The 12,709-nt window shown below is 34.9% G+C and overlaps 1 protein-coding gene across 1 annotated transcript in view; it reads left to right on the top strand.

Moving 5' to 3' along the window:
* The first annotated feature begins 3,909 nt into the window (after window positions 1–3,909).
* Window positions 3,910–12,709, top strand: part of LOC130053873 (sacsin-like) — a 52,871-nt gene continuing 44,071 nt past the window's right edge. Inside the window, exons 1-2 of the mRNA XM_056161505.1 lie at window positions 3,910–4,396; window positions 12,205–12,305. Of these exons, the coding sequence (XP_056017480.1) occupies window positions 3,910–4,396; window positions 12,205–12,305 (588 nt within the window). The remainder of the gene's footprint in view (window positions 4,397–12,204; window positions 12,306–12,709) is intronic.

The raw sequence follows: 12,709 nt of genomic DNA on the forward strand, positions 1-12,709 counted from the left end.
GTTAATAAACTAACAAAAAATAATTAAAACATGACAATTTTTCACTTATTTTCTCATTTACGACATTCATGATGACGTTACGATTGTAAACAAACTCGAGCTCGAAGACGCATACTGTACGATGTCGCATTTAGTCTATTCTAAAGCAGTCCAGAAACATACATGGGCGATTCATTAGAAGTAAAACGGCAGTTATAGATCAGTCTGCATCCGATATTCTCACAAGTGAGTGGCAGACAAAGAAAATTACAGACAAGCAGGCAGAACCACGCACATGGTGACACACTATGTACAATACTGTAATGTACATAGTGTCAGACGAGAGGGGGAAATGGATAGATGTTAGCGATGTAGTACCCGAATCAGAGGCTGATGATATGGTATTGAATGAATTTGTAAGTTTTTCCAATATACAAGAATTTTTTTTATGAAAATAGAATTTACAAACTATGTAGATCTGTACCTAAATTGATCTGCGATCTTACCGATCTCGCCTAGTCGGTCATGAGCGAATCTCGCTCCCTACGTTCAATGTATCATTATTGAAGCATCATTTTGATTAAAAAGTGTAATCTATATCATTGTTTTAAAAAATAGCCAAAGTATACAGCGAATTTAATTCATTAAAATGAATTCAAAGGGAAAAGGGGGGGGGGGTGTTATCCCATCTAGAGAATTATGGCGCGCCATTCGTGTACAAATTAGTTAAAACAAAAGATAGTTGTGCTCCTTTGTTAGCTGACCTGTTTTTATATTCATATGAAGCAGAATTTATTCAAAAACTTCTACGTGAGAAGACAAAATCTCTCGCTGTGACCTTCAATTCGACTTTTAGATATATCGATGACGTTTTGTCTATCAACAATGATAGCTTTCATTCATATGTCGATTTGATATATCCCTGTGAGTTCGAAATAAAGGACACCACAGAGTCGTCCACTTCTGCTTCATACTTAGATATTTTATTGAAAGTAGACATTAACGGCAAACTGACAACTCAACTGTATGACAAACGGGATGATTTCAGCTTCTCCATCGTCAACTTCCCACATTTATGTAGCAATATTCCATTATCACCTGCATATGGTGTTTATATATCTCAACTAATTCGATATGCAATAGCTTGTTCTGGGTATAGTCAGTTTTTAAATCGAGGTAAGCTTCTGACAAACAAGTTGATGGTACAGGGATTTCAACAGTCTCGATTGAAGTCAGCATTTCGCAAATTCTATGGTCGTTATAACGATCTAGTTCGTCAATACAACCTCGCATTGGGTCAAATGCTGTCTGACGTGTTTCATACCGATTGTTAAGCCGTTCTTGGCACACTGATTTTGACTGCGGATAACTCCGTTTACCTGATCAGGATATGGGGCTCACGGCGGGTGTGACCGGTCAACAGGGGATGCTTACTCCTCCTAGGCACCTGATCCCACCTCTGGTGTGTCCAGGGGTCCGTGTTTGCCCAACTATCTATTTTGTATTGCTTGTAGGAATTATGAGATTGATCACTGTTCGTTATCTTCACCTTGCATACATGTATAAATATGCTTCTATTGGGCTACTAGATCGATAATTTGTTTCTAATCAGTTCTGGAAAATTAAATTATTTTATAAAAAATTTATTTTAATTATTCCTTCAAAGTGTAGATCTAATTGTCAAAAAGTTTTAATAATGTTAAAATCTTTTTTATAGGGTATTTAAAAAAAATCCTGATTAGAATTTCAGCATATATTTCATAAACAGTCATTTATGCACTAACAAATTCATATATAACAATTTGCATAAGAAATTCTTTTAGAGTAACAATTTGTTGAGCAAGGCATTAAAACATAATCCCTGGCTAGACAAAATTCAGAGTTAGTTGAAGTTGGTGTATTAGCAGTCTGGTGGTAAACCTAATAGTATATTCTGTTCTATTTTTAAGAATTTACAGTATTGATAGAAATTGAGTTCCAATGTTTGCTTTTTAGCTACATCCATTTGGTAACCACAGTGAGAGGGATGAGTTGTGCTATCATCATATGAAGAACCATACCAGGAAATGCAGATTTCTTCCTCATGGCCACATGGAAGTTGACTGTTAAAACTAGTTTCTGGATAATAACTCAAGAATTTGCATTCTATTCAAACCAAATTTTGACATATGGATACATACAAAGAAGGGAAGATGCCTATCAATTTTGGGGTCAGAAGGTCAAAGATCAGGGTCACAGTGCATGGAAATTAGACAATGCTGATGTGGGGGCATATGTTTTACACATTATGTAGTTATAAATGAATTAGTATTGTATATATGCATATATTATTTATGTTTTCTGATTATTTATCATATAATGAAATAAATATATAGAATTTGTAAATATGAATTGAAAGATACACATTTTATAACAAATCATATAATGTTATTGTTTAGAATGTATGTCCATGTAAGAAGGGGGGTGGGGACACAAAATGGTTCAAATCTTTGTTCCAATGCACACTACCCCACACATTTTTTCCATTTAAATTAAGCAAAAACATTATTCAAATCTACATTAGTAATTTCAGAAAAAGTTTGATACAGATATTCTCCCTAGATTGAATTTTTTGATGAAATAGGTCTTCAAATTTGTGTGATATTTTATACAATTATATTAATTAATACTTGATTTTTTTGTAGAATTGGTGATATATTTTATGTAAAAGTTATTGAAATAATCAATTATGCTTAACTTTCATAAAATAAAAGAAAGCCAAGATTATTCTGTCCTTAATATTTGTTTTATAGTGTGTTTCTTGTGAAAATTGGTGATTTTCATGAAAAATTAAGTTTCAGCAAAGGGGCAACTTTGAGGGGCTGTAATTCTTTAAAGTCCACACTAGCATACTCTTTTTTAATGTTTTAAATGTCTTTCGGATAAAGATGTATCAGTTAAAATGATTTATCAAAAAAGTTTGATACTTCTGAAAAAATTCAAACCAGGAGAGAACATCCTTAAGGTCGCTCTGAAAAAATTTCCAGCACTCTGCTCCATAAAGTAATATGGACTTGACATTATTGCTATAGATCTTTACTTTAGTTTTAAGGGAAACTTTTCCTGATCTCCACAAAGGTCTTAACTGACAAAAAGCTGATCTTGTCTTGCTAATTCTCGATGTTATGTCTTTTGATGTTCCATTATCTTTACTTATGATGGCACCTAAGTATGTGAAGTTGTCTATTTCTTCGATGTCATGATCCTGGATTCTTATGGGTGTATTACAGGTATTATTTATCGTCAATACTTTTGTCTTCTTTGCATTTATGTCCAAACCAATTTAATAGACTGTGCAGTTGTTTCTAGTCGTGCTGTCTTTCTTTACATTTGTTTTTTGTTGCTTGAGATAAGACAGACATCATCGGCAAAATCAAGGTCTTCGAGAAATGATTCCAATGTCCATCTTATTCCAGAATTTTCATTTCCGAGGGTAGATCTCATGCACCAATTTATAGCCGTGATAAAGAGAAGAGGAGATATAATACAGCCTTGCCTCACTCCAGTGTGTACATTAAACCAATCAGATTGTTCTCCGTTGTGGATAACACGACATTCATAGTTGTTATAGAACGCTTTGACAGGTGCTACTATTTTATCTGATAGTCGATCATATGCTGAAAGTATTTTCCACATGTGATATGTATCAATGCTGTCAAATGCTTTTTTGAAGTCTACGAAATTGAAGATGATTTTGCTTTGCCATTCTAAGCTTTGTTCAATGATATTTCTGATTGTAAATATATGATCAATACATCATCTGTTTCGTCTAAATCCTGACTGTTCTTCCCTCAATTTCTTGTTGATTAAGTCATCTATTCTATTTAACAATATTCTAAGAAATACTTTACTTGGTATGACTAACATTGTTATACCTCTCCAATTGTCAATATGCCAACATTAGCAGAATGTAATCAAGCGATGCAAACATTTACTGACACAGGATACCAAACAAGTGACCAGCATGTCGATATGTCCAGATCAAGAATGGAAAAAGACAACAACGATATCAATGTATTGCGCGACTTCTTGAAAGATTGGGACCCGTTTGGCTTACATGACAAGACTTTGCATAACATTGAAACTGGAATGATTGCAGACGACGCAAATGCAGAAGCTGCAAAGAGTATAAGCGATAAAATTATACAGTCTATAGCTGGACAATTGGCCTCAGAAATTTCATTCAAAAAGAAAGGTCAAGTGGTTCCTTTAGATATAAAACGAACATCGAACACTAATGTCACACAGTTCTCACAGATTGATCCTCAGCTCATGTTTCAGAGGCTGACAAATAATGGATCAGAAACACTGAACACAACAGCTGAGATGTTTCAATATGAACTTTCAAGCTTTCCGTCATCAATGTTTGAATCAAAAGGCAGGAAACGCCACTCTTGGTGAAGCTATATGGAGTACAGACGACTGTCATGCTGAAGAACTTCAAACAACAAATGGATGGAGGATCTCTACTGCATCGAATACCATGGTCCAAAGGCCAGACGTTTTGCCAGATTTGCTCAAGATATGTTGATCGTGTCAAAATGCGTTTTCAAAATCCCATCATTGTTACAGATGGTTACATCTGTACATCAACTAAAGATATGACTCACATGAGATGCAGCAATGGAATTCAAACAAACACAATAACATTTTATTTTACTGAGAACATGCCGCTTAGAATAAAGAAGGAAACGTTTCTTTTGAATGAATCAAATAAGCGATATGCTTAATGTTGAACTCCTTGTTCGAAAACTACAGGAAAGCAATATTGAAGCCATAGAAAGTGAGAGTGATGCAGATTTGTTGAGATGTTAGACAGCTGTTGATAAGGCAGACGGTTACACAGTGGTAGTGCATGGAGAAGACGCTGATTTGCTGGTTCTGCTGTGCCATTATGCAAAAGAAGGCAGACACAACATTTTTTCACCTCTGACAAATGTCAATGAAACACCACAGAGTTTGGGATATATCTAAAACACGGTCAGTTCTTGGAATTGATGGTTGTCGTCAGATCCTTTTTATTCATGCTTTAACAGGGTGTGACACAACTAGTCGTTTGCCTGGCATTGCAAAAACCTGCTGCCTTGAAAAAAATAATGAATGATATTTATCTAAAATTGCAAGGAGTTGTATTTCTGCAAGAAAATGCTAGTGAAGATATAATGAAGGCGGGAGAGGAAGCATTAATCAGCTTGTATGGTGGGGCACCTTTAGAGGGTTTAGACATTCTCAGGTGGAGACAGTTTACGACCAAAACAATGTCAGTTAAGAGGCATGCTGTGGTCCAATTGCATGTCACTTCCACCAACTTCTATTACTGCCATGTTTCACTCAATGCGAGTTTATACTTAGTGTCAGTACTGGAAAGGCAAAACAGTTGCAGATCTTGATCCTACTTAATGGGGTTGCATGGACTCTGAAAACGGGCAAACTCCTACCTATTGAAATGTTTTAACAACCTGCACCCGACTCCCTGTTGAAAATCATCCACCGCAATTGTAAAACTGACTGCGACAATAAGATATGTAGCTGTTGAAAGAAATTGGCATACCGTGTTCAGGTGGATGTGGAGAATGTAGAGGAATCAAATGCTCCAATTCAAGAAATACTCCAGAATCTAATGATGAGAGTGAAAACGAAACCTAGTTTTGAAAATCAGTAATATTCCTAGTCCTTTACAATAAAAAGGATGTTAATTCAATATCTGTTATCATCTTTTCATGTTTATGTTGTAAACTATTTGCATCGAGTGTACAAATCCAATCCTGTTATCAACTTACAAAATAAGTTGACACCAGTTGATTTGATATGGTTATCAAATATTTCCAGATTCCCATGAAAGAAATATTCACCCCAAATTCGTTCAATGTTGGTTGTAAAGTTATCATTTCAACTGTACAAATACTATTCTGTAATTTGGGGTTAGAAAAAGTTGTTACCAATTGATTTGATATCATTATCATTTTTTCCCACATTTCCACAATTTTAATGACAATGATAAATTTTTTTAAAAACAATATTTGCATGACCCAAATATCTCTTTAATATTTCTTGGCAGACAAATCCAATTCTGAAATTTGAGTTTAGAATAAATTGATACCAATTTATTTGATATACTAGCTAGTAATATTCAAACATTTCCAGATTTCCGCAATTTTTCAATAAAAATCCGATTTTTTACCCCAAAATTCTTTCGATATTTGTTAATTGTCAAAGTTTTTAAATCAGTTGGACATATTTAATGCTTTCATTTTAGTTCGCATAACTTGATACCCATTGATTTGATTTAGTTATTATTTTTCCAGATTTCTGTGATTCTTTAATAAAAACCCTATTTTTACCTCAAAATTCCTTCAATATTTGTTTTTTAAGTTTTTAAATCGGTTGTACATATTCAATCCTTTCATTTTAGTTCAGCATAAATTGATACCCATTGATTAAATTTAATTAGATTTTTCCAGATTTCCATGATTTTTCAATGAAAACCCAGTATTTTACCTGCCAAAAAAACTATTTTCCGCAAATTATAGAAATTTTTAGTTTTAATATGTTACATGTATTTGTTTTCAGTGGTAATTATAGCTTTGTAGCAATTTTCCTGAGGTTTGGCTTAAATATTGATAGATTGACTAGACTATTGAGGGAAAGAGAGATACTACTTGCCAAAATGAGAGTTTATTTTGATAAATGTTATGAATATTTTAAAATGGAAGGAAGGAGTAAATTGATACATGCAATTATATGTGCCTTAACTTCCACATGGGGATATTCACATTTATGTACAGTGAAACTTCTTCAAACCGGCCACTTAGAAAACCGGTTCTCTCTGAATATCGGCTGATTTTCAAAGTCCAGGCAGAAATCTTAACATTTCCTTACAAAAAAAGTCTTACAAAACTGACCACCCCTGACCATTTTTAAAGTACATTTGTTAACAAACATGTGTAATTTACCCTTATAATACCAGCCACTTTTTGAAGACAAGAAAATTTTAGCCAGAGGGTGGTCAAAATCAACCCACTGTGCAAATGGACTGACCAACAGGCCAGGTGGGAAATTATCCACTGGAGGTGTGAAAAACACAAGTGGCCTCATAATTTCTGTTGTTTACCTGTGCTGTCATGGATGCAAGGTGAAGATAATGAACAGTGATCAATCTCATAACTCCTACAAGCAATACAAAATAGATAGTTGGGCAAACACGGACCCCTGGACACACCAGAGGTGGGATCAGGTGCCTAGGAGGAGTAAGCATCCCCTGTTGACCGGTCACACCCGCCGTGAGCCCCATATCCTGATCCGGTAAACGGAGTTATCCGCAGTCAAAATCAGTGTGCCAAGAACGGCTTAACAATCGGTATGAAACACGTCAGACAGCATTTGACCCAATGCGAGGTCGTATTGGATGTTAAGTATTGTATTGTTTATTATCTTTAAGCCTTATGACTCATCAGCATAATACATATTCAATTACAAAGTATAAACAAAAAAGATGTACACAGTAAGAAAAGTGGAGTGAATATTAGAGGATGGACATACATGAAGAGAGTTATAAGTCAAGCTTACATAAAAAAGAAACCAACAAAAACCAGCATATACAATAGACGATAGTTTGGCTAGATCGTGAGAGTAAAGCATTTTTAAAAATTTACCCAGATTACAGATTTGTTTTCTATTATGAATTGACATCAATTGTACTAATTTAAACATAGAAGCATGCGACCAATAATACTTTTTTATATATGCAGATCTGAGGTTTTTGTACAAAGGACATATTAAAATAAAATGATATTCGTCCTCAACTTCGTTCAAATTACAAAATCACACAATCGATCTTGTCTTGCTGTGCAAATAAATCGCAATTATACTTTGTGTAGTAAACGTTAAGATCATGAGGTATATACGCAAAACAGATATAAATATCGGGATGATCTCTTTGTTCTACTCTTAATCACATGAGTGTGTCTTCAACACATTTAACAATTGATACAAACTTACGAAGTGTTTTTCTGTATAACAGCACAAGGTCACCGCCTTTACTCTTCAGTCTAGGAAAACATTTGTATTCAAATTCGTCGTTTAACCAATCGCACTTTAGAGCTGTTCCAGGTTGAATCCAGCATTTTGATAAAAAATATTACGTCGTAGTCAGATATGACTGCGCAAAAGTCACTGTCACATATCAAGTGACACTTGGCTAATCCAAGCGACCCTTCCAAATTCTGTACAAAAATGTTAAAAAACAGTTAGGAACATATTCGATATGCAATAGCTTGTTCTGGGTATAGTCAGTTTTTAAATCGAGGTAAGCTACTGACAAACAAGTTGATGGTACAGGGATTTCAACAGTCTCGATTGAAGTCAGCATTTCGCAAATTCTATGGTCGTTATAACGATCTAGTTCGTCAATACAACCTCGCATTGGGTCAAATGCTGTCTGACGTGTTTCATACCGATTGTTAAGCCGTTCTTGGCACACTGATTTTGACTGCGGATAACTCCGTTTACCTGATCAGGATATGGGGCTCACGGCGGGTGTGACCGGTCAACAGGGGATGCTTACTCCTCCTAGGCACCTGATCCCACCTCTGGTGTGTCCAGGGGTCCGTGTTTGCCCAACTATCTATTTTGTATTGCTTGTAGGAATTATGAGATTGATCACTGTTCGTTATCTTCACCTTGCATTGAATGAATACAGTATCAACCGTACGAAAGTCATCTTGTTGCACCATACTATCGCATGGATATAAAGCGGTAGTTAATAAAGAACAAACCCATGACTGTTAATGATAATTATTAAAAGAAAAATCAATTTTCTTGGTTTCCATAGACTTAGAATTCTGAAGAAATATTCAAATTACAATTTCATTATTACTACTGCACTTTTCAAAAACGTCAAAACAAATTTGTTAGTGATATACGCGATGAATGCAAAAGAGTTTTTATAGGTAAGAGGAATTTAAATAATAAGCCTTTGTGTTTTCTTTAATCTTTATGTATCCTGTTTATATAGATTTTCAGTTTAAAATTAGATGATTTCAGCGAGAATTTATAATTACCTGTAGGTACAAACGGACTAATTTGATCTCCACCGATAATTGATCATGGATCACCAGAACAAAGTGAACAGTACCTACTTAGTGAATATTGAGATAAAATGTCACTAAATGTAAAATTCTCGGTAAACCATCCACCCCTCTAAACCGGCCATTTATTTCGGTCCGAAAACCGGCCAGTTTAGAGAATTTAAGTTTCACTGTACTGTAATTGGTAGAATTTAACAACTTCCACTTTTAAAAAAATCAAATTGCATTATTTCAGGCTAGGTTCAATTTTGATATTATATCATTGTCATCCTTTGCTAAAAAATGTTGTGATTTTTTTCACTTACTTTATATGCACAGGTAATTCTAAAGAGGAATTCACTTTGTACATGTATTACATGCACTGTTTGTAACCTTTAACCAATTTAAGGGTTCATATATATATATATATATATATATATATATATATATATACAGTATAATTTGTCCAAACCGGCCTCTGAGTACTCCGGCGCTCTGTCAATTCCGGCCATAAAATATAGTCCCTAACATTTCTTTAACAAATCCTTTATTAATAATTCCCTGTACTCCGGATACTGCGTATTCTGTATATCGGCCGGCTTACAAAGTCCCAACTGCTATCAATTAACTTTAATTATCCTGTGTAAACCGGCCCCTTGATGATACACCACCCTAATTGTTGCGGTCAATTGTTTTCGGTGTACACAAGGTCCCAACTGCTCGTAATTAGCTCTAATTATCGCATTTAAACCAGCCACCCCACGCTGACCAACCTGTCGGTATTCGGTCGATCACACGCGGTGTACACAAAAGGTGTCTCAAGGGAAGCCACAGGTATGTAAAAGAGTGCAACTGGCGATGAGTCGCGATCAGTTTAAAATAAAACCTGATTTTTATGGGGTGCACTTTTCAATTATGACAGCACCACGCTCGAGGTAATGACGCCCTCCCCCTAACGACAGAGACGAGAACTGACATTAAAAGACAAAGTTCAATTAATCGATGAATTCGATACATTCTTGGAATGAAACAAAATCGATAACAATCCCGTTATGTTTTCCAAAAAGCAGGGTTTCCCCTCGTGGACTTCTCGGAGCTCTACAGCGAGTCAGACAGTGATGATATGCAGTTAGTTAACACAACTCGCCATGTCCGGTCGATCACTCGGCATTGTATTAGTTTCCGTTTCACAAATTAAGACGGTTGAAAGCGATACATTTACAATGAAAGCTGGGAAAGACAAATTTTAAACGAACACAACACAAACTTGACGAACGTACATAATGTAGCGCTTGATAACGGCGATGATGTAGACGAAATCGACAATTTACCAACAGAATATTGCGCGAATAATTCCCAGATTTCAAACTGTTTAATAAAAATTGAAACTTTTTCAAATGGGCACGACAATAAAACACTGACATTTATATTTTACATTTTGAATTCTTTTGTGATATATTAAAACGTTAGCAATCATTACACACGTATGCATATATAGATAATGAATACAAGGGAAGCAACTCTCATTCTTGTCAACATTCTGCACTCCGGACTCTGTGCAAACCGGCCAATTTCTTTGGAACCACACATAGCCGGTTTAGACAGATTATACTGTATATATATATATATATATATATATATATATATATATATATATATATATAGCTATACAAATATTATCATATGCAGAACTAGCTTTCTGGAAAAAAATCAATTTACCGCGCACAAAAAGCTGCACACTTTTTTCAGAGAGCTACAGTTTGCATATTCAGAATAACTTTATCCAAAATAAATAGATCAATACTTGTACATGTAATTTGATAATAAATGATAATAAAGGATTCTAATTTAAAAATCATTAATGATAATTATTTTCAATGAAAATTATTTATTTTGTGTTTAAACCCGATAGGGGAATGCCCACATTGTTTCAATATCATGGTGACTTATCATGTTGATATATGATACACGTAAAGGTACCCATTCAATACACGTACATTTAAAAGGCTTTGAAGAAGGACTATCAAAGGAAGCCAATGTCATCTTCTTCTCAAAGGGGAGATAATCACAAAAAATGCAAAAACAGGGTGCGGTCATTTAAAAATCTTCTCAAGAATCACTGAAACAGAAGAGCTGAAATTTACATGAAAGCTTCTTGACATAGTGCAGATTCAAGTTTGTAAAAATCATGTCCCCCTGGGGGTAAGGTGGGGGCCACAATAGGGGATCACAGTTTTACATACAAATATATAGGGAAAGTACAAATTTACCTGAAAGCTTCCTGACATTGTGTAGATTCAAGTTTGTTAAAATCATGGCATGGGGCCCTAACAAAGTTTTACATTAAAATAAAGAGGAAAAATCTTTGAAAATCCTCTTCTCAAGAATCACTGGGCCAGAAAAGTTTTCATTTACATGAAAGCTACCTGACATAATGCAGATACAAGTTTGTTAAAATTATGGCCCCCGGGGGTAAGATGAGGCGACAATAGGGGGATCAAAGTTTTACATATGAATATATAGGGAACATCTTTAAAAATCTTCTTCTCAAGATAAATTTACATTTACATGAAAGCTACTTGACATAGTACAAATTCAAGTTTGTTAAAACCATGGCCTCAGGGAACAGGTTGGGGCCACAATAGGGGATCAAAATTTTACACGTGATTATATAGGGAAAATCCTTAAATAAGGGCCAAGGTGACTCAGGTGAACAATGTGGCCCAGGGACTCTTGTTGTTGTGTGATAATCAGGTGATCCTGAAGGTTCATGTACATCTTATCAGGGGAATAGGTCATAAGTAAATATCATTTTACAAGATAAATTAGATGTGTACAAAGGTTGTATTGCTATATGTCCAGAGTCATCAAAGTGACAATATACAGTAAATTATGATTATAATAAACTCACGTACATTGAATTCACACTTATTGTGAAGTGATACGTATTCCCCTTCAAGAAGAAAATAACGGAAATGCTATTGGATATAATGAAGTTGGTTTTAACAATTTTTTTTGCTGGCCTGGATGTTTGCTATAATCGTATTTTACTGTACATGGTTAGACTAAATATGTTGGGTAGAGTACGGAATATTGCTGATCCAACTGTTACCCTTTTCAGAGGATGGGGATAGCGATTACGAAGGCTTGGAAGAACCTCCAATTCGGCGCCAGTTACAGAACATCCTCCAGCAGTATCCAGATGGTCCCCAAATCATTAGGGTAACCCACTAATCTCTTATCATTTAATCACCAAATCATTAGGGTAACCCACTAATCTCTTATCATTTAATCACCAAATCATTAGTGTAACCCACTAATATCTTATCATTTAATCACCAAATCATTAGGCTAACTCACTAATATCTTATCATTTAATCACCAAATCATTAGGGTAACCCACTAATATCTTATTTTTTAATCACCAAGTCATTAAGGTAACCAACTATTATCTTATCATTTAATCATCAAATCATTAGGGTAACCCACTAATATCTTATCATTTAATCACCAAATCATTAGGGTAACCCACTAATATCTTATTTTTTAATCACCAAGTCATTAGGGTAACCAACTATTATCTTATCATTTAATCATCAAATCATTAGGGTAACCCACCAATGTCT

This window comes from Ostrea edulis, chromosome 4 (genome assembly GCF_947568905.1).
Source record: "Ostrea edulis chromosome 4, xbOstEdul1.1, whole genome shotgun sequence".
Lineage (NCBI taxonomy): Eukaryota > Metazoa > Mollusca > Bivalvia > Ostreida > Ostreidae > Ostrea > Ostrea edulis.